The sequence below is a fragment of the Crinia signifera genome, chromosome 8 (genome assembly GCF_055691185.1).
Source record: "Crinia signifera chromosome 8, ASM5569118v1, whole genome shotgun sequence".
NCBI classification, from domain to species: Eukaryota; Metazoa; Chordata; class Amphibia; order Anura; family Myobatrachidae; genus Crinia; species Crinia signifera.
The window spans coordinates 48419761-48441051 of NC_139224.1; the positions used below are offsets into that span (position 1 = coordinate 48419761).

The 21291-nt window shown below is 42.8% G+C and overlaps 1 protein-coding gene across 1 annotated transcript in view; it reads left to right on the top strand.

The window, feature by feature from the left end:
- LOC146026016 (sodium- and chloride-dependent GABA transporter 3) overlaps positions 1-21291 on the top strand; it is a 176249-nt gene that overhangs the window by 100152 nt on the left and 54806 nt on the right. Inside the window, exon 7 of the mRNA XM_083156324.1 lies at positions 11401-11535. Within this exon, the coding sequence (XP_083012450.1) occupies positions 11401-11535 (135 nt within the window). The remainder of the gene's footprint in view (positions 1-11400; positions 11536-21291) is intronic.

The following is a 21291-nucleotide window of genomic DNA, read 5'->3' on the forward strand; positions in this document are numbered from 1 at the left end:
GTCATGATTGCGAAGCTATTCTATTGAACACCCATAAAACGCTGGCCTTCCCCTACTTTCACCCTTGGCTGCCCCCAGCCCTCCCATCCTGGAGCTCCGGGGGTTTGCAGATTACATGCGCATGGGCAAACCCCTAACATCTGCAAATTCATCCCACAACGAGGGGGTCTGGATCACCCTGAAAGTGAGCTTTGCTTCTCTGTGGCAGCCTTTCATTCAGATGTTACATCTTAATATCAACACAGGCTCCGTCCTTAGTTTTTTCTTCTTCAAATGCATTTTTAACTAGCGACACCGAGCCTAATGCGTTCAATGAGGCGTACGGACTTAGTAAACGACAAATAAACAAAATAAAGAGGTGTAAAGAAAGTCCTTGTGAAAGTGCTGAAAAGGGAACCAGTGATTATGTTTTGAGAAGTCGTCTTTGTTTCAATCTGAAATGATGGTAAATAATAGTCTTTTAAGGCAAGACTTTCACAATCAACGCAAGATTGATCTCTGTATTCAGTGGGAAAATCTGGAGCATCCCTGAGCTGAATACAGAGTTCTCCCTCTTCCACTTGCAGGGAGAGGCTGTAAAACAGAAAGAAAGAGATCTTCTCTCTCTGGGGTTGTTTGAGCTCTGTGATTAATTCATCCCGGTGAACTGGGACCTCCGTTATTTTGATGCTTTGGGGGAGATCGATAAATGCAAACAATGCATCAAAGGAAACCTTATTTGATTTGATTTAGAAAAATAGGTTCTTCTACAAAATATGTTTGAAGACTAAAGCAGAAAAAACGGTACTTGTGTACTTTCACGGCTCCCATCGCATGCCATCGCATCGCGGCGGTACGCGTCCTACAACCTTTTCATACCCCCACTATCCACGTCGGTGTGGAGAATAGAAAGCGTGGCGAGCGCAGCGAGCCACCGAGCCCGAAGCATGGCGAGCGCAGCGTGCCCCGCGAGGGGACGCGGATACCTTCACAGGTATCCGTGTCCCCTCGCGGGCTTCACAGGTATCCGTGTCCCCTCGCGGGGCTTGCTGCGCTCGCCACGCTTCGGGCTCGGTGGCTCGCTGCGCTCGCCACACTTTCTATTCTCAACTCCACGCCGACGTGGATAGTGGGGGTATGAAAAGGTCGTAGGACGCATACCGCCGCCCCTCGCTGCGCTCGCCACGCTTCGGGTTGGCGTTGATAGTGGGGGTGGTACAGTCTGAAAAATGACATTTGGGGTGCATTTTACATGATGTCAACTCATGTCCATACTTTCAGTGCAAAATTACATTGCATCGCATCAGATCGCATGCGATCTCATGCGATCGCATGCGATGCGATGCGATTTTTCCCTGTACGATGCACATCGTGGGAGCCGTGAAAGTACACAAGTACCTAAAAAACTTTATTTCACTTAAGGAGAAACAAAATAATTCATAATTATTTATTCATTGCAGTAAGTCCTTCTCTATTGCTTGCGGCATCACATGTAAAAGGAGTTGACGGATTCAGCAGACGTTATAGCAGTATAAAAGGAAGTTGTCGCTTCCACATTATTGTATTATTGTGGAAGTCTAAAGTACAAAGTCTTTGAGTAAAAGGATCACCAAAAACTCAAATGACATATTGCATTGATGAAAATACATTTCTGTTACTGTAATATACAGTAACTCTCTCTTACTGTTCAGAAATGCACTGTATAGTTGGTTCACTCAATGGCCCTTATTCAAATCTGATCGCAGTACAAATTTGTTCTCAAAATGGGCAAAACCATGTGCACTGCAGGTGGGGCAGATGTAATGTGCAGAGAGAGTTAGATTTGGCTGCGGTGTGTTGAAACTAAAATCTTAGTTGCAGTGTAAAAATAATGCAGCCAGTATTTACCCTGCACAGAAACAAAATAACTCACACAAATCTAACTCTCTCTGCACATGTTACATCTGCCCCACCTGCAGTGCACATGGTTTTGCCCATTTTGAGAACAAATTTGTGCTGCGATCAGATCTGAACAAGGGCCAATGGCCCTTATTCACATTGGCGCGTACGCATGCGAATTCGCACGTTTCACCCTGCAACCCCCATTGCGCATGTGCAGCAAGCACACTGCGCATGTGCAATGTCATTAAAACATACTCGCAAGCAAACTTTCGTGGAGATTTATACGTGCGAACGAGTGCATCGGTAGTAGGCGTGCAGTGGGCGCGACCATTATAATGAGCAAAAGTGGGCGTACACATGGGCGTACACATGGGCGTTCACTATGAGTGGTGGGAGTGCTTTCGCATGAGTGCAAGAGGGATTGTTCCCCTCCAACGCAAAACTTTTCGCCAGCTCAAAGCAGGTTTTTAGTTTCGCACACCTTGCTCCTTGTAATGTGCTCATTCGTACGGAGCAAACACACGCACGAAATGGCTAAATCAATGGGTAAATCAATGGCACCTGCACACTATTGACACCAATACATGGTAGATTTCATGAGACAATTACCTCAGCACAACTTCTGATTGCATACCACCAGCAATCAAGTGTTAGCAGATACAAACTTCTTCTGTTGCTAAAGTTATGTTGACCAAACCAATGCGCTAAACCAAACAAATCCCACCCTTATAAATTTGCCTTATGTAACATACCACCACTATTGTCATTTCTACTCTGCTATATTTAGCATGTTGCCCCTGTCAACATTAGTCGACATGTTTGCTAACATTTGGGGAGTAGAGCATGTTCGTTAGCAGCTTGAGGTGAGTGTGCGTGTGCAAATGTGTGGGTCCGTGCGACCAGTTACACGTAAGCACAGTGATAGACCACCCCCCTTCTTTGTATGGTTGCGTGCGAATGATTTCGCAAGCACTGTAGGCGTGCCTTCGCCCGATGCGTGCGTGTGTTTTTTTCCGTAAGAGTGCTTGCGAATGTGCATGCGAGCGCATGAACCTGAATGAGGGCCATTGAGTGAACCAACTATACAGTGCATTTCTGAACAGTAATACATATTTAAATATGTCATGCCCTAGAAGCACCTATTTCCTAACATGGCAGTTCGTTTTCATACCCTTTACGCATTATTTACTGTATGTATAACCTGTCCTGAATGGTTGACCATTGGAGGAGAACTTGCAAAATTCTCATCTAAGCCCTTAAAATCCCATGTTTTTTTAGTAATCATATTTGTAATTGTAGCCACCTATTAACATAGTGTTTGATCCATAGCACCATCCTTTCCACCCATACTGGTGTCAGGGACCTTACAGCAAACACAGCCATTATCCTAACATTCCGGGGCAAGTACCAGCCAATCAGCGTCTAACTGCCAGGTTATATGCTGTATTTGAAAATTGACAGGAGCTGACTAGTTGGTAGTTTATCAGTATATCTCTCTCTACTTTATCACTCTACAAGGCATCTGCATCTTACACTGATCATAAGTAAATATTCAGCAGGATTTACATGTATAATACTAAGATGTTTTTTGAACTGTCTATCATCCACATTGATGTTCCCTGTTTAGAGTATGTGTCATGCTCTCTGCAGTATATGGCTTTTGTTGGATGCTCTCTTCATTGCACTACAGTTGTTAGGATGTTCTTTGTATAGTATGGACGTCCCTTGTTCTCCATACAGAATGATGATAACTAGCATGCTCTCTGTATTGTATGATGGTCACTATAATGCTTTCTACATTGAATAACTATTACTAGGATGCCCTCTGTATTGTATATCTGTCACTGAGATGCTCTTTTGTATAGACTTCATTAGGATGCTCACTCTCCTATCTCACTTTGGGACAGATGTATCATGCTTCAAAAAGTGCTAAAGTGGAGGGTGATAAACAGCCAGCCAATCAGCTCCTAGTTGTCATGTTACAGGGTGGTTTTGAAAAATGACAGGTAGGAGCTGATTGGCTGGTTATTTATCACTCTCCACTTAATGACTTTTTGAAGCTTGATACATCTGGGCATTGATCTCAGACAGAGGAAAAGCTATTGTTGCCCTAGAGAACTCCAGATTGTTCTTCTTGTCTAAAAAAAATGGTCTCCACCTATATAAATATATTTATGAATTACATTAATATTAAAACAGCTTTCTAGCAAATGAGCACTACTCCATAAGGATATTATGGAGAAACGTGTTCTAAAATATTATTTGATTTGTCAGTTTCCCTTTTTTGATCAAACAAGTGTATTCCCATGTCACTGAGAGTCTTTCTCAAGTAATTACTTCCACTATATACGAGAAGAACTGGCCACCAGGGCACTGTTTAATGCAATCGTTTAATACAGCCTTATGTTCTCATTTATATGGCCAATTTGTTATAATGTCTGAATTATTTCATTATAGGTGCAGGGAGTGCAAAAAGGAAAAAAGAGGAAAGTAGCGCTCACCAATGAGGAATTCAAGTAAAAAACATTTAATGTACATACACATCACAATAAAAAAATTACATAGACGTATAGGGGGAAATTTACCAAAGGAAATTTGTAAAAAATAGGTGTATTTGTATCCAGAAATACACTTATTTTTGACATTTACTATCCCAAAAATACGGCAATTCATATTCTTATTGAAAGCACATCAATACGACTACGAATTGCCGTATTTTTCACCATTGGGTTGTACATAGGGGCCCCTTTGCCTTGAAAGCGAACAGTGAATGCCGGCCAGTTCTCCGTTTCATGCTCGCTGCAATTCGCTGGTGTATTTCAATGGGGTTTTCACTGGGATTCGCCGAGAGGGGTGCCGGACGGCTCCCCAGGAGTCGGGATTCCAATAGTCAGTAGTCCGACGTCGGAATCCCCACTGCTCCCTGGTGGGGGTCCACGACCCCCAAAGAGGGAGAATAAAATAGGTGGCGAGCACAGCGAGCCCGCAAGTGGCTTCATTGCGCTCCCCATGCTGTGCAGTAGGGATTCCGACGTCTGACTAATGACTGTCGGAATCCCGACTGTCGGAGTATTATACCACACACCGCCGAGAGTGTATTCAATGCTCAAATGGAGAACTGCTTTCTCCATTGATTTTCGCCATGATTCTCCATTTTACATTCGTCATTATTTTTAGGTGAACTGTAATGTGATCTTTTAAAAGAAAAGCAGTATAAAATAATGTTTAAAAATTTATAAAATTAGTAATAAAGGCTGAGCTTCTCCACAATGCCCGGATTCCCATCCTGCTGATCCCTTCTCTGGGGACTAACTCCTCCACTTACCACTTGAAGAGGCTTGGTACACCCCCCAGTGTGAGTACTGACAGGGTTGCCCGTGAGTGCGGAACGTGTTTCGGCTCTGCTGGAACGAAGTGCGGGGCTGGTACAGGCTCCGCCACGTGTCCCGACGCCTTTCTCCTCCTGCTCTATGTGTGTGCATGGCGGATGCCCTGATCTTCTATGAGACTGCCACTGGTTCCCTGATGATATTTGCCAAACTACTGGGGCCCCCTCCCTGCTCTCCATCCTGCTGTGTGTGGGTGCACCTCCGCAGTTTCCTGTTACGATGCCATCTTCCCTTTAGAGAGACCAACCAAGTTTATCCTAATTTGAACATGTGTCTCGTTATGATTGTTCCTGAATGTCATGCAGTTTCATATTTTTGTTCCAACTACGTCCACACATGTAAGGGGTATTTTTTTCTTGTATGATTTGGTTTATTGTACAAAATCTCAATAAAAATGACTGAATTTAAAAAAAAAATTAGTAATAATAATATCATCTGTCAGCAATGTCATCTATATAATAATTTCTATCTGATCTATCTGATCTTCTCAATGTGCACACAGTGAAAGTTGGACTGTCCACAAAGAAAGGGCTAAGTTTGGCAAAGGGAGGGATACGTTTTGGATGGAATGCCGGAGGTGAAGTCAATACGTAGCAGCGTGAATAAAGCAATGATGGAGAAGGGGAGGCAGAACAGCTGAGAGACAGGGGGAATTCAATTTAATGTGAAGGTACTTCAGGGCCAGTAATATCACAAATTTTCCCATTTACCCCATAAAGTTGCAGAAGAAATGATGCATGGCTTTATTTTTATACATATACCAGTGGTTCCCAAACTGTGTGCCGTGGCACACTGGGGTGCCTTGAGGGACTTGCAGGGGTGTCCTGGGTTGATGGTCCAGGACCAATTCAAGTTATTTATGTCCAATATAATAGTCAAATTATGGACAAACAGAAGTAAATTGTGTCCATTACCACTGATCCTAAGGATGAGATAGAAACACAATGTACTTAACTTAATATTTGTTCTGAATTTCTCAATGAGAAACCTTTAGCCTAGGGGTGCCACGAAAAAAAAAAATTCTGATGCTTCGGGGGTGCCGTGATTCAAAAAAGTTTGGGAACCCCTGAAATATACAGTAATGTGCCCATCAAAACATGCAGTAGGGAGAGTGGTCTCACTGTGACTCCCCTGCCCAGAGTCAGGTGCTGAAGTGTAATATTACTCACAGCACTTGGTGCCAGTCACAGTTCCGGGGCCAACAGTGTCTGTGGGGCAGGGGGCAGCACTTCTAGGCCCTCAGAGTAATAAAAATAGGGGACAAGCTCTGGGGCCATGCCCCTTCCTGCTGGACTATGCCCCCTTTTGATGACCCACACCTTTGGTGGGTGCTAACTTGCTAAAGTGCTTGTTCTGCATCACAGAATATAGTGATGCCTTTGAATAGGGGTTGCATATTGTCAGGGCCGGTGCCACCACTAGGCAGCCTTAGGCATTTGCCTAGGGCGCCGGCCGCTGGAGGGTGGCAGTTTGGAGCTGGTCCCCCATGCCACATCACCCAGCAAGCCGCCCCTCCCTGGGGAGCGTTGCGTTGCTGCGACCCGCATCATTCTCCCGCCAGCACAGACACCCCCTCCCACGGCGCCAGACACCCCCTCCCCTCCCTGGGGAGAGTCGCAGTGGCCAGCGCCACATAGCTCGGCAACACCCCCCTCCTGGAACGTCACAGGCTGGACACCCCACCTCCCCTCCCCTCCCTGGGGAGAGTCCCGGCGGCCAGCACCGCATCGCACGGCAAGCCCCCCGGAACGTCCCAGCACTGTGCGAGGCATCACTGGACCCGGAAGGCAGCCCCCCTGGAGCGGGTAAGTAATTGAGTGCCGGGGTGCCCCCCCCCCCCCGCCTGGGGCGCTCTGGTGCCTAGCACCGGCCCTGCATATTGTACTGATTTACCGCTTCAGGTTTCAAACAGAAACATTAATACATATCATGCACATGTTAATAAATGAATGGTTTATTTTTTTTGCTTGTCTGGATTTTTTAGGGGCAGTGTTAGGCTCCTGAATATGGCCACTAAATAACAATACCTGTTAAACCCTTGTACTTTGTACTTGCTTTCTACAGAACATTCAAAGTGCTTCTCTGTTACAGAGAATATTTTTACAAGTAGCCATTGCCCCAATATTCTATCCTACTTTACCAACATTTAGCGGTTTCACCGAGAACTACAACAGGTATCTACAAAGTCAAATTTAGGATACATATCGCATCGGTATTGCAGCACCGCCGATGCCAATACATTTTGCAGACATATAGGTACATTTGGTTGTGTGTATGGCAAGCAGATACAGTATTAAATACAATGTCATATAGTGGGCAGGCATATGCAAATGATTGTGCTGCTAGCCTTTTTCATTTGCGTATACACCTTGCTAACTGTTACATTGTTCAGTTAGGTGGTGTGTACCCAGATGAACCTTTTCCCTAGCTGTATGTTCAGTTCTGGCTGTGTGATGCCGATAGCATTAGAGCGTCAGTCATACTTGTCTACTTTTGAAAACTAGTTTCAGGGAGATTATAGTTGGTAATATAATTTTGCAAGGCGTCCCATTGAGGGGGCGTGTCATGCTCCACCCAGAGGGCGTGTCTAGTTCCATATTTGGAGAGATGGTGAAAAGAGATTGGGGACGTGGCACCTAGAAGCGTGGGTGTGTACTGCTACATCTGAGAGGAATCTTTTAAAATGACTAATATCCAAATGTAGATGAGCCCCAGAGCAGTTAGTAAGAGCTATAGTACTATACTTGGTAAAGTGCTGGGAAATGGTGCTGATGATTCAATGTAAATGTATCTCTTATTCTTTTTTCCTCAAAAAAGTAACAGTGTAATGCGGGCTAGGTGAAATGAGGGAGATCGCTAGACTAATCAGGGAGAGAGGGAGATTGCTCTTATTTCAGGGAGTCTCCTGCAGAATGCAGGAGGGTAGGCAACTATGGCGTCAGTACACGACCATTAGCACTTCCTGAACTGCAACTGCTGAGGTGGGCCACCTTGATATTGTGCCCCCTAGAGGCCACCAGTGAAGTATTGCTGCTGAATTTGGTGCAAATCAGAATGACTCTGTAAATCACAAAGATTATTTATTAGATTATTTATTAGTACAACAATAAAACTATAACACATCAGTCCATTCCCCAGTGGAGTTTATAATTCATAGAACCTAATTTCACTACCGCCGAAAAATATTCTATGTTCTGTTACATTGAGCTTAGTTTCCCCAAGTTGGACAGCCCTTAATGTTGTTTCACCACTTCGCTAAGCAAATGTATTTAAGCTCTTTTTGGCTACGGTTTAAAGCTATATTATTATATTTAAATTATTTTCCATTTGGGTTTGTTTCCTAACTTGAAGTAGAACGTACTTTACTCTCTGTAGGCGTGTTGGCCACAGTGCAGAAACTGTGGGGAATACAGTATATTGCCAGCAAAGCTTTTATATATACTTCAAAGAATAACATTCAGATGAACCAAGCAAATTAAATAGTAAACAACTTTATTTTACTAATTATGTTTTTGTGAGCAGTACAATCCCTCTTATTAACTGCGTAATGACTAATGTGCTCCTCAAAATGTAGATATTATTAATAGCTCTGGTGTGCTATATAATGTTCATTGATCTGTAATAAATTCATAAACAGATAATTTAGTTATTAATAATAAGCATAATATTTCCAACCCTTTATTGTGTAGTGTCGGGGGGATGTCACTAGGAGAGGGTAGAGATACAAACTAATAGTTATAGGAGGACTCTCGGTTCGATATTGCCTTGCTACTCAATCCCGAATCGGGATCTAATCGCACGGCGAGCAAGTCGCATTCGATTTGGATTATAGAGTACAGTACAGATCTGTTCGATATAGTCTTGCCTGCACTCTCTATTTTTTTATTCGATTTGGATGCCACAGGGTCGCACATTGAGATAGAATTGGCATAGAATGCGGCTGAGAACCGTTCGATGTCTATTCAATTTCGATTCGACTTTGACTATATAGGTCAAGGCATTTCTTCCAATCTATTGGCAGTGGCCAGCCCCACACTGGACATGGTTGGAATGCTTGCTGGCACTCCTAGGTTTTGGGTCTACCTGAAATCATAAAAGGGGTAAAACCCGTTGGGACCCTGAAGTATTTATATTGCAGGTTCCAGTACAATGAGATCAGGTCACTCAGACTTTCCCCTATTTACCTAATATATAATGAGTAATTAATTTAATAAAATACTCATTTATTTATTTATTTGGTTAAAGACTCTCCAAAGAACCTCATACCATCACTGTGATGTATTTTATTGATATTCATAATGTCGATTGACTGTACCTGACATGTCAACATTTCTTACTTTGATATTCATAATATCAACACAGTAAATATTCAAACTCTAAAAGCTATCCTTACTGTTCAGATATTTACAGTAACTTACAAATACTATAGAACAGTAAGCTAATGGAGCCCACACACGCACCGTTCCCGGCGTGCGTTGTGGGCTTAACTAGCACACATAGCATCGCATCTTATGCCTTGTGCATACGATGTGCATGCGATGCGATGCTATGCTAGAAAAAGCTAGTACAAAAAGTATGTGCAGCACATACTTTTTGTACTGTACGATGAGGTGCCGCGGGAGCGCGCACCCCATCGTACAGCATCGCACCGCCGGCAATGGTGCGTGTGTGGGCACCTTAAGATTGAACAAGCAACATTGTGTAGTTTATTTTAAAGTTTATAAGAACAGTGAATGAAAACTGGATGTAAATTGCAAACTTTGAAAAACAATTTGAACCAGATGCAAGTCACAATAATAACATGAAAAAGTTTTGAGTTTTTGAATTGATTGAAGGCTCCTACCACTTACGCTCTCACCGTCACTGTTATAACTGACCCTAGAATTCAAAATCCATAACATTTGGTCAGGGCAGATTATGCTGCTATTTCTATCTATGTCAATCAGAATATCAAAATTAATTAGCTTTAGACTCAATGGGATTCATTTACTAAGAAGGGAGTTCTATTGTAGATAGGCTGTTGCTCATGGCAATCAATCAGAATTGACTTCTTATTTATTAAGAACTATCTAGAAGATAATAGATTGGAAGATAATAGATTAGAATATGATTGGTTTCCCATAGAGACATCCCATTTTCAATAGTACTCCCATCTTAGTAAATAAACCCCAATGAGTCTCTTTACAAGGGACCTTTAATTGTATCCAAGTTGGTTTAACATTAACATCTTATTTTAAATGTAATAAATGCACCACAACAATTGTAGATACAATTGTAATATAGTTCTACTTTATATTTTATAGTCAAGACAGGTTGTGTCAAAATGTGCTATGGGAAAACTCTTAAAATTATTTGATTTTATGAAATATGAATTATAAGTGAGATATAAATTTATTAGGGGAAGAAAAGAAATTGGCTAAAAAAATAATTGGCACTTAAATATTAGTAACATGGCATATATTGTGGGTTACATTACTGAAATGGGGTATCACAACTTTAGTCCTTTGTTATATATTATTCGGTTAAACATAAAATCATGGCTTATCTGTTATTGCTCAAAATTCAAAAGGTATATAATAAGCCCTGTTGTAGCCAGATATGGTATTTAAAGCCATAATTGTACTAACTGCTATAAAGACACCCAATTACTTTGTTTATTGATCACTTAGGTTAAATGCAAGCAGTTATCAGATATACTCTTTCATGGTATGCTGTCCCTGGGTCGACAATATCTAGGTTGACCATTTATGGTCAACAGTGACTAGGTCGACACCTGGAAATGGCCAAAATACATTCCTAGTGGTCATAGTACCCATCAGTGTAATATAATGCAAGCAAAGCAGTAACGGTCAGATATAATGCTACTACTGTAGTTTCCAGCCGGTTAAAATTACGGAACAGCATAACCGGCGGCTGTGCAAACCTGAATAGAGCACTTGAATACTCTGATGAGCGCCATCTAGTGGACAGATGCGTAAAACACTTGAACACTCATAGAGGGAAGGATCAGTGTTAGCGTTTTATTATCGAGGAATGGAGGCTGACTACCATAGAAAGATGTACTGTAAATGTTTTTTTTTAAATTTACATTAAATGTGAATATATTCTTATCCCTGTATACTGTACATGCCTGATATATTTTATCTTGCAGGTGGTCTATGTCACCGCTACCTTCCCCTATGTTATGCTACTGATCCTCCTGGTCCGTGGTGTTACTTTACCTGGAGCATCTCAAGGGATAAAATTCTACCTGTATCCTGATTTATCACGTCTCTCAGATCCACAGGTATGAAAATAGTTCTCTTGCTGCTTGTAAATCATGTAGCTGTTATAATTCTGTAGAAGAGTTTTAGGGAATAGTTTTATGATTTTCTGATGTTTATGTAACATACTGCTTGATTTATTGAAAATGGGACTCTGAAATAATGAACAGTTATGGCTAAATGTAACAGCTTCAAAATTCCGGTATGTAATGTTTGTGCGGGTCTTCCCGTCGCCTTAAAGCAGCAATCATTTACAAGAAGGGTAGCCAATCCCGGGGCATTTATTTTCAATCCCCGGACTGAAAAATGCTTAATCCCGGGATTCCCTTCCTTCCGCCCTGGCCACCCCACATATTTACTTGCATGTGCAGATGCGGCTCTATTGAAGATGGGATGTTGCACATATCAACCAATCAAATGCTTCTTCTTATTTATTTAGTACCTTCTAGAATCTGATTTGGTGCTATGGGCAACCTCTTATCTTATCTTTACCCCATGTCTTTGCAAGCTTTAATGCATATTATATGCCTCTCTATGGGGTAGTTTGATTTCATATTTCACCCCAGTCATTCTCCCCGCATTTGCTAATATTCACAGGTAGTGTACCATGATTTATGTGATCACTGTGTGCAGGCATACTAAACAGTTTTTGGAGAGTTTGTGGGCTAAAAACTGTCACAGCTCAAAGTGAAAGTAAAATGGTCACAGCTCAAAGTGAAAGTAAATTGCCGGAACTGTTATTTTGATGGCCTTTTTATTAGTATGTCATATACCCAATAGTGATCTGGCGCCTATGACAACTGGTTTACAACATAAACTTCAAAGGGATTGTCCGTAATCTCCAACACGATAAGAAGAGGCGTTGTTCATCCACAAGATGTATTTAATAAAAATTCTTCAAATGTCAACAATACAAAGAAACCCAACGCGTTACGTCAACAATGACTTCATCAGGGGATGTGAACAAATCTTTCAATACAGATGGATTTAATTCCTATTTTTACAGGGTATCCGATAACTGGGGAGGTATTCCCCTATATGTGATTCAGGACCTTAAATCATGTAGGATAAGAAATTATTTTATATGGTATGGGCCTATACAATTAGGTTATGGTTATACTCCATATTTGGTTAATTAAATTTGGAGTCACCAGATGAGTCTGAAATATTTAATATTTTTCCAAATCTTATAAAATCACCAATCAATGATATACTGACGCACCTCCACATTAGGGCTGCAAATAAATAAGCCTTTAGACTGGAGCTCTATCCTATGCACTGCTGCCAATCTGAATATCAAGGTATGGGGTAGGTAACTGGGACGATCCCAGTTACCTACCCCATACAATGATACCTTATGCACCTGTTGTCTCCTGTTGCTGCCTTGAGAAAGGTCCTAAGAGACCGAAACGTGGGCAGGCTTTACTGTGTACCATTAAACTTGGACATTTACCTGGATGACATCATTTAATACAAGTCTGGTGAGTGCTGTTTTCCCCAAGGGGAGTAGTCTGTATCTATATAGTACTGTCTTTGCACTACTATCTATACGGCACCCCAGCGGCTATCTAATGTGAGGGTGAGAGTGCATGTCCTCTGTGTATATATATATATATATATATATATATATATATATATATAGTCCAGCGGTGATTGGCACTCTGGATGATGCAGACAATAGACCGATAGATAGATAGATAGATAGATAGATAGATAGATAGATAGATAAGAGCATTTACCCCACTTCATTTTGAGTGAGGATGAAACCGGCACACGGACTTGTAAGTGAATAAAAGTAGGTTTATTGTACATACATCGTTTGCAGACAGCTGTATCCTGACAGCTGTTTCAACTACTTCATAGTAGTTTTCATCAGAATGTATATATATATATATAGATATATATAGATATATATATATATATATATATATATATATCTATATATATATATATATATATATATATATTTATATATATATATATTCATTAGTTTTAATTTTCTGTTCAGTAAGTTAGAGCAGCCCTTCATACAGTACTGTAATCCATAGTTTTATTTGAAGAATATGATCAAATACTGTATAAATGGTCTGTAAAAGAAAACATTCTAAAAACACTATGCATTATTGTATGCATTTTTATTATTGCGATTTGTAGTTCCCTTTATAGCACTTGTTGTGACAGCTTTATCTTCCCCAAAAAGGGGTTAATAATGATAGTTATACATTGCCACTTGTTATGTATTACCGCTTTTTAATTAATATAAATGAATGTCTTGTGTAAATGATATTTTATTGAGGAACAGGCACATTCATAATGATTCAGCTGACATTTACTGTGTTTCTCTTGAGTAGAACAACATACAGTATTGCAATACTGTATATAATGTGAGAACAGTCTCATCAATCACTGTGACAGTTTCACTATAACTGTAGATATGATGTACTGCTTAGATTTTATAATGCATTGTTATAATCATCATAAGATTCTGCTCAAATCTGTTAAATTGAGAAGAGTTATTTTCAGTGGTGGCTGCATTCAAATAAGGGAGCTGCCTCAGTGTCGTAACCAGAGGCGTAGCTAGGGTGGAGCCGGTGGAGCACAAGCTCCGGGCGCAGACATGTCACCTCGCGCCAGAGCCGTGCACTCTGCCGCCAGCTCCCCCGCCCTGCTTGCCTGCTCCACCGCCCAGACACACCTAGCATCCACCGGCAACCCGGAGTCTGCCGCTATTTTCAATTAAAGTTCACCCAATCAGAAGCAGCATTGGCTGCTGGACTGCGAGCGCCTATTGGCTAGCGGTCCAGGCAGCAGGAGACTTGAGCTCTGGGGTGGTGCGGCTCAGCTGCACACAGAGGTGAGCAGATCCAGCTTGATCAAGTCGGTGGAAGATCCAGCTTGATCAATTCGCACAAACCCCTCACACACACAGCGTGGATCATGTGAGTGTTTATTTAAATCTGAATGTTACTGGTACAGGTCCGGGAAGGGTTATGCAGAGAGGGACAAGGTGTGGGTTGTTTGCCCAGAGGGGAGAGTTCAATTGGGGGCTGTTATGCATTGGGAGGGGAAGGGTATTTATATGCCTAGAGGAGGGTATGTTTACCCAGAGGGGTGGCCATTTTTTAAGGGTCATTTTCATTATCAAGCCTGCCAGGAGGAGAGCCGAGACCGCAGACAACTGACAAGTAGATCTGCGGTCCTGGCGGGAAACAGAGGGATAAGTAGCAGGGTTGGAGGCGGGAGGCAGGCTTTATTTTAAGGGGGTGGCCGAAATTTCTGGCGAGGGGGGCGCCCAAATAATAGTTACGCCACTGATCTGCCTGCACCAACTGCCAGTGAGTCAGTTTGAAATGGCAGTTAGTTCCAGTTGGTATGGCTCCCCTATTTATATTTAGCCTGTGTACCCATGTGCCCAGTGTTTTCATGGGGATGCCTATGAAACACTGGGGGTTTCCATGACCCAGCGCCGCCCTCATCCCTCCCTCCCCACTGCAAACTGCTCGGCGAGTGAGCAACTTGCCGCGGCCTTTCGCAGTTGGGGTGTGTAAATAAATGTGCATTTGAATGCACAAACCCTGACCATCGGGGCAGGGGCCTAATTCAGATCACTTCAGTGAACCAGAATCGGTCCCTGTATGCATATGTTTAGCTGATAATTGTGTGCATATTCTTAATAAGAGAAAACCAAAAAAAATTATTCACATGAAGAATGTTTTAGGAAAAGTATGTTAAACTTATACAGTAGTATGGTTCTGTTTTCCCGAAATCGGAACACACAAAGGTCTCAGCTTGGAATAAAGGTCTCAGCTTGGAATAACTTTGGGATTTCTGAGTGGAACCGAGTCCTGGATCAGGACATTTGTCAATTTGGAAAACAAATTTCAGTTTTGTCTTGTGGATTGGATATAAGCATGTCCAAATTACATGTTTTTATCTGTTTTTATTGTTTTGTTTTTTTAAGCAATGCCTATCAATTTTTATTTATTTCAAGGGAATCCAAAACCGAACCAAAACTCTCTAGAGTGATTTTGCCAAAACCAGAATGTGATGATGACTTAGGACCAAAATCTCTCATTCAAATACAGTTTACAAAGAAATAAAATTGTTGTTTGTAATTTTTTATCTATTTTTGAATGGACATCTGAGACAGCATCCAGTGCAGACAGCACACCAACTGGCCTTATGATGCAGTAAGCCTCTGCTCATTAATGGATGGATGCATCTCTCACATACTGTTAGTAAAGCTGTGTACACAAGCTGCGATTTTGCTTGTAATTCGATACCAATTTGATTGGGATCGAAATGAACAGCAAGCAAAATGCATTTGATTTGGACTATATATTACAGATCTTCTGTACAGATTTTTTTATTCGATTTAAACTAAACGGGAGTGTGCATTGGGATTGAATAGGCATCGATTGAGGCTGGAAACCGTTCGATGTCCAATTGATTTCGATTTGATTTTGATTAAATTTTGATTATATAGTCAAAATTGAACACAACATTTCACCATTTGTACACAGCTTCACTTACCTGCCTCTAATTACTACTGTAGATAAATATTGCTGGAAAGCTGCCCTGGATTTTTCTTGAGTTAAAAAGATGCAAAAATATTTTTTATTGCTGCGATGATGGGTGAAATAAAATTAGTGTTTTTGTGCATCTATGTTAAATAAGCCTCTTAAATGATATCATGTGCTAATGCACAATAGACTCTACCTTTCTGTTGGCTGAACCCATGTTAATGAGAATGCTGTCTAAGGGGGAAAGTGATAAGGTGATGTCATGGCTCACTGGGGACAACATGTCAGTGTCACAATTGAGCATGCTTGTCCTGACTCCCAACCACATAGGGGTGCTTGAAATGTCCCCAGGGGCGGGCTGGGCCGGGGGTCAGGGTGCCATGTGCCCCCCGGGCCGCTGAATCGTTTGGTGTGCGGGCCGCCATTGTTCTGAGGCTGCTGCTGCAGCCAGGGAGGCTGACCAGTTTCCGACTGGTCTCCATAAACATGGCCGTCGGCCTCCTGCACTGAGGACATGTCTAGTGCAGGAGGCCACTATAGAGAATCTCTGTGTGTTTCACCTACTTCCTGCCTGTGCTGCAGCCTGCCTTACTACACACTGAGTGTCTGGCATCAAGGAGGTAACTAAGAGGGAGTGGGACTGTAAAGGCTGAGCAGCCTGTATGGTTTAGTTATACAGGGGGAGCAGCCTGTGGGGGTCTAGTTATTATACAGGGGGGAGCAGCCTGTGGGGGTACTATTATTATACAGAGGAGCGGCCTGTGTTGTCCTGTTATTATTATAAGACGGGGAGTAGCCTGTGGTGTCCTGATATTATACAGGGGGAGCAGCCTGTGTTGTCCTGTTATTATTATAAGACGGGGAGTAGCCTGTGGTGTCCTGATATTATACATGGGAGCAGCCTGTGGTGTCCTATTATTGTTTTTATTTATTAATACATATTTTTAAACCGCAAAACCTAAATTTAACGATGCGCTGTTACTTATGGGCCAGTGCTCTGGACTTGCCCCCCAGGCTAAAAGTTGCCAGCCAGCCCCTGAATGTCCCCAAGTGTGGAGTTATCAACCCAGCAAAAAGCAACTCAAAACTGTTAGAACTGGGCCAAAGCATGGGTATAATGGACCTAAAGTTGATTTCTTGTCCTCCAATAAAATACCACTTTTCAGCTCCTACCCAGTGGTGGGTCCAGAGGTGAAGCCACCACTGCTACCCCAACCACTGCTAGAAATTGCTGGCTGGGCTTCCCTGCCAGTCGATGTGGCTCCTCTATTCTCTGTGCTGGAGCCGACACTAGTCCTACCTGTAATCAGCATTGCAAATCCCAATATTTTTTTGGAGGCAGAAGTAAGCCCATCACAGATCAACACACAGCAGTGTCCTGCAGCAAAGGCTCCCTCGCCCAGGGCGTGTACTGAATCTTACACAATGCTACTGAACAGATTGCAGATATGCACATTACATGGCAGCTATCATGGGCAGCACATGTCATAATATTTGTGATCACAAAACCTGGAGTGTGTGAGGCAATTAGCTTTCGTTCATTTGCACATTGTGTTTCTTGTCTATTTGGCACGCTATAAAAGTGGAAATGAAAAGGAGAAATGATTTATCCTAAAATGATTATGTCAAGATACTGCATTTCCCTGTATATGGAATCTGAAATGTCAGAGGTCACAGAATAAACCGACGGGCACGTTTGCGAGGCTATACTAATTATGTATAGGTAACAAATGGTGGCATCATCAGTCATTTGTATTTTTTGGGAGCATTTCTGTTCCTATTCCTTATATTCCAGATATCAAAATAAACAGGATTACATACCTCCCGACTGTCCCGCTTTTCGCTGGTACGTCACATGGCAGGGGGACAGTTGGGAGTCCCCCCTGTCACCCATGAATAGATGCAGTGCGCATGCGCACAGCATCTATTCCTGCAGCCAGAGGGGCTGGGGGCATATACAGCAACTCACGGAGCCTGCCCCCACAGCAGTGAAAATGGGGCAGCGGCTTGCGAGTATAGGCCATGCCTCTTCCTGCTAGGCCACACCCCTAAAATTCCTCTAAGCACCTGTGGCATGCACACTGTCCCTCCTTGGTAGCATCAAATGTTGGGAGGTATGCAATTACTTTATTTGCAATATTTAATATTTATATTACGATGGTTTGTGTATTGTCTGGTCTTCGTAGTAATAATTTTAAAAATATGTTATATTTTGATGGACATTGTTCCTTTTTATTGAACGTATTTCCTGTACATTGAGAAATGTTTATAATTTATTGTCTACTTTTCAACTGACTTCAACTGTCTCAATTAAAAAATGTATATGGAATTTTTTTTTATAGAAAGCATCTACAAGAAAACATGATACAGTTGTGCGCTGACCCCCGTTGTTCTGGCTTTGGATCTGTATTCATTTTTTGTTTTGGTTCTAAATTGACAAAATTACCCTCATGTGTTTTGGTTTTGGATCTGTATTTTTTAAATTGATTTAAAGAGCTAAACTCGTGTAAAGTGCGCCTCTTTTTCTTGCTACAACCCCAATAATATTTATTTCTAGTCTTTTCCAGTTCATTTTGGCACCTGGCAGCTTACTTATTTTAATACAGTTTAGAACAAAAGGTTGCATCAAGCTAGCTGGCTGAGATAAGCAACAGCAGTGTGCAGCATAAACACATGGCAGTTCCCCTTTAAACATGGCACATCTAGGAGTGGCACTGAAGTGTCAGGCAGGATGGCAGCTCAATAAACTATATATAAACGACAAAACGATTGATTCATAGATTAATTTCATAATTTGATTCCAAACATCGGGGTACAGAAGAATTATTTTATTCTTTTATGGCCTTTTCTATCCTCAGTTGCTGGAAATGAAGGATTGACTAGTTGTTCAATTTAATTGTTTGACTATGAAAATTTATAAGGGAGGAAAAGGATAGTATGACCAGCAGTGCTATAGAGCTATTGGCCACCTAGCAGCCAATCAGGAGCCGAGTTGGCTGCTTTAGTGCTATTTGGGGGAGGAGCTGCAGAATGTAAACAAACACATTCTGGGCTTCTTCCAGTTCGTGCAGACATCGCAGACGGACGGTTTGTTATGTTGCCAAGTACATGGATGCCTACAGAAAAACCAAGAGGACGCGATCTTCGCCGGAGGATCTGGGAAGTATCAGCATGTATCAGTATCAGCATGTAATAAAGTTATACTGTACTGGTGTGTCAGTGTGTATTTACTTGGCTATTGGTTCTGCTGTGGAACTAAGAGTCCCAGCAATGGGCTTGTGGTTCTCAAAGTCCAGTGGCATATGTGGCAGACCCTGCAGTGGCTTGGGGGAGCAGCACCAGCAGGGTCTGTGGTGGGCGCCGCTGGCTGAACTGACAGGTGACCCAGGCAGCAGTGAGCCCTGTGCTGGTCCCGCCCTGTCTAATGAGCGGGGACCAAGTGCAGTGCATATTGAATGAGTGGGTCCCTGCCCGTTGCATATGAAACTACGGTGCCCGTAGTCCATCGCCTCACCCCTTCTTGGGGGGGGGCCGGGATTCTTTTTGGCAGGGGGGAGAAAAATTTCTAGCTATGCCACTGTCAAAGTCCCAGTATGTAGCCCAGGCTTGCTGGGACTTATAGTTCCACAGCAGAACCCAATAGTTTATTCTAACTTTTGCACTGCTATCAGCCCAGTGTCCACCACCCAAGGGGCACAGGGGTCTTCCTCGGGCTTCAGCCTAGGTAGGGTTAATCCTGGAGGGGAGATCCCTTTATTTAGGTGGTCCCCACTCTCCCAGGGTCCAGGCCCGGGCTGACCAGTTATGTTTTAGTCAGGGTCTGCCCCGGGCTTCAGCCTAGGTAGAGTTAATCCTAGAGGGGGGATCCCTTTATTGGGGTGGTCCCCCCTCCAGGATTAACCCTGGAGGAGGGGGGTCCCTTTATTAGGGTGGTCCCCACTCCCCCAGGGTCCAGGCCTGGGCTCACGAGTTAATGTTTTGGTCAGGGGGGACTTGTATAACAAGTCTCCCCCCCCCCGACTGTGGCATTAGACCGCTGGCTGTTTGGGCCCAGTGCTTGTTCTCAAACTATGGGGGACACCTACTCATTTTGTCCCCCATGTTTTGAGAACCAGGACAATCCCATGAGCCTGGTGCTGGTTTTAGAAATCCAGGGGAACCACACATGTCTTGCCCCTGAAATAACCAGGACTTGTTCTTTGAGCTTGGACAGGTTATAGCCATGGGGGTGGGGGTGGGGGGGGGGGGAGGGGGTGCAACAATGACCCTACACCAGGCTGCTGACCCGTATTTATATTTAGCGGCCGCTAAATACGACACCCCTGTTTATTATGCTCCGTAATATGAATGTGTCGATGAGATAAGCCACGATAACAGTCATATTCAAAAATATGAATATAACACAAGTCTATTCATATTCTTAGTAAATTTTGCTCATAGTATGACAGGGGACAACAGTGGGTGACAGGGAGAGGCATGGGGAGGCATAGTGTGACAGGGAAAGTGGGTGAAAGGAAGAGGGTGACAGGGGCAGCGGCCTTTGTACCCAGTATGCACCTAACCACAGATAGGTGCACAACTCTGTAAAGCGCTGCGGAACATGTGTGCGCTACATAAGAAACTGATAATAAAAAAAAAAGGTATACTGGTCAAACTTAAGATAACATTACTGTAACAGATCACGGGGTGTGTGTATCTCCTCTTCAGCAGCATCAGCCATGCTACCTCATTCACTGCCAAGATCTGTATCACCAGTTTTACTAAGAGGCATACATGTGTCACCCTGTTAGAAAGACTCAGGGATGTCATTGCTAGGACTCTCCTGAGGATTTATCAATTTTGATAATGTATGTAACACTGTGGGAGCATTACAACTGGGTGAATTAGAACATGTCCCATGTTTTGCCCACACAATAAACTTGGTGGGTCAAACATTTTCTATAAAATGTCAGGGGCGTGCAGACAATGCTGCATTATTTCTGGATATTTGTAGCATACATGTTAGATATTGTAGCGGCTGCATGAACAGTTCCATTTGCTGTGCCAATAAATGAAGCAAGAGGTAGTGACAAGGTGGAACTGCACCTATTATTTGTTTCAGTTAATGGAGGAATTGCAAAAAGCCATCAAAACCTACACAAGAAACTTGGGGCCTTATTCTGGTCTGTGCGGCCGGAGCCGAATATGCGGCCAGGACCGTGCGTCCTAAACCCCGCCTTCCGTACGGATCGCTCACTCCGTCCGAATGCGGTAAGC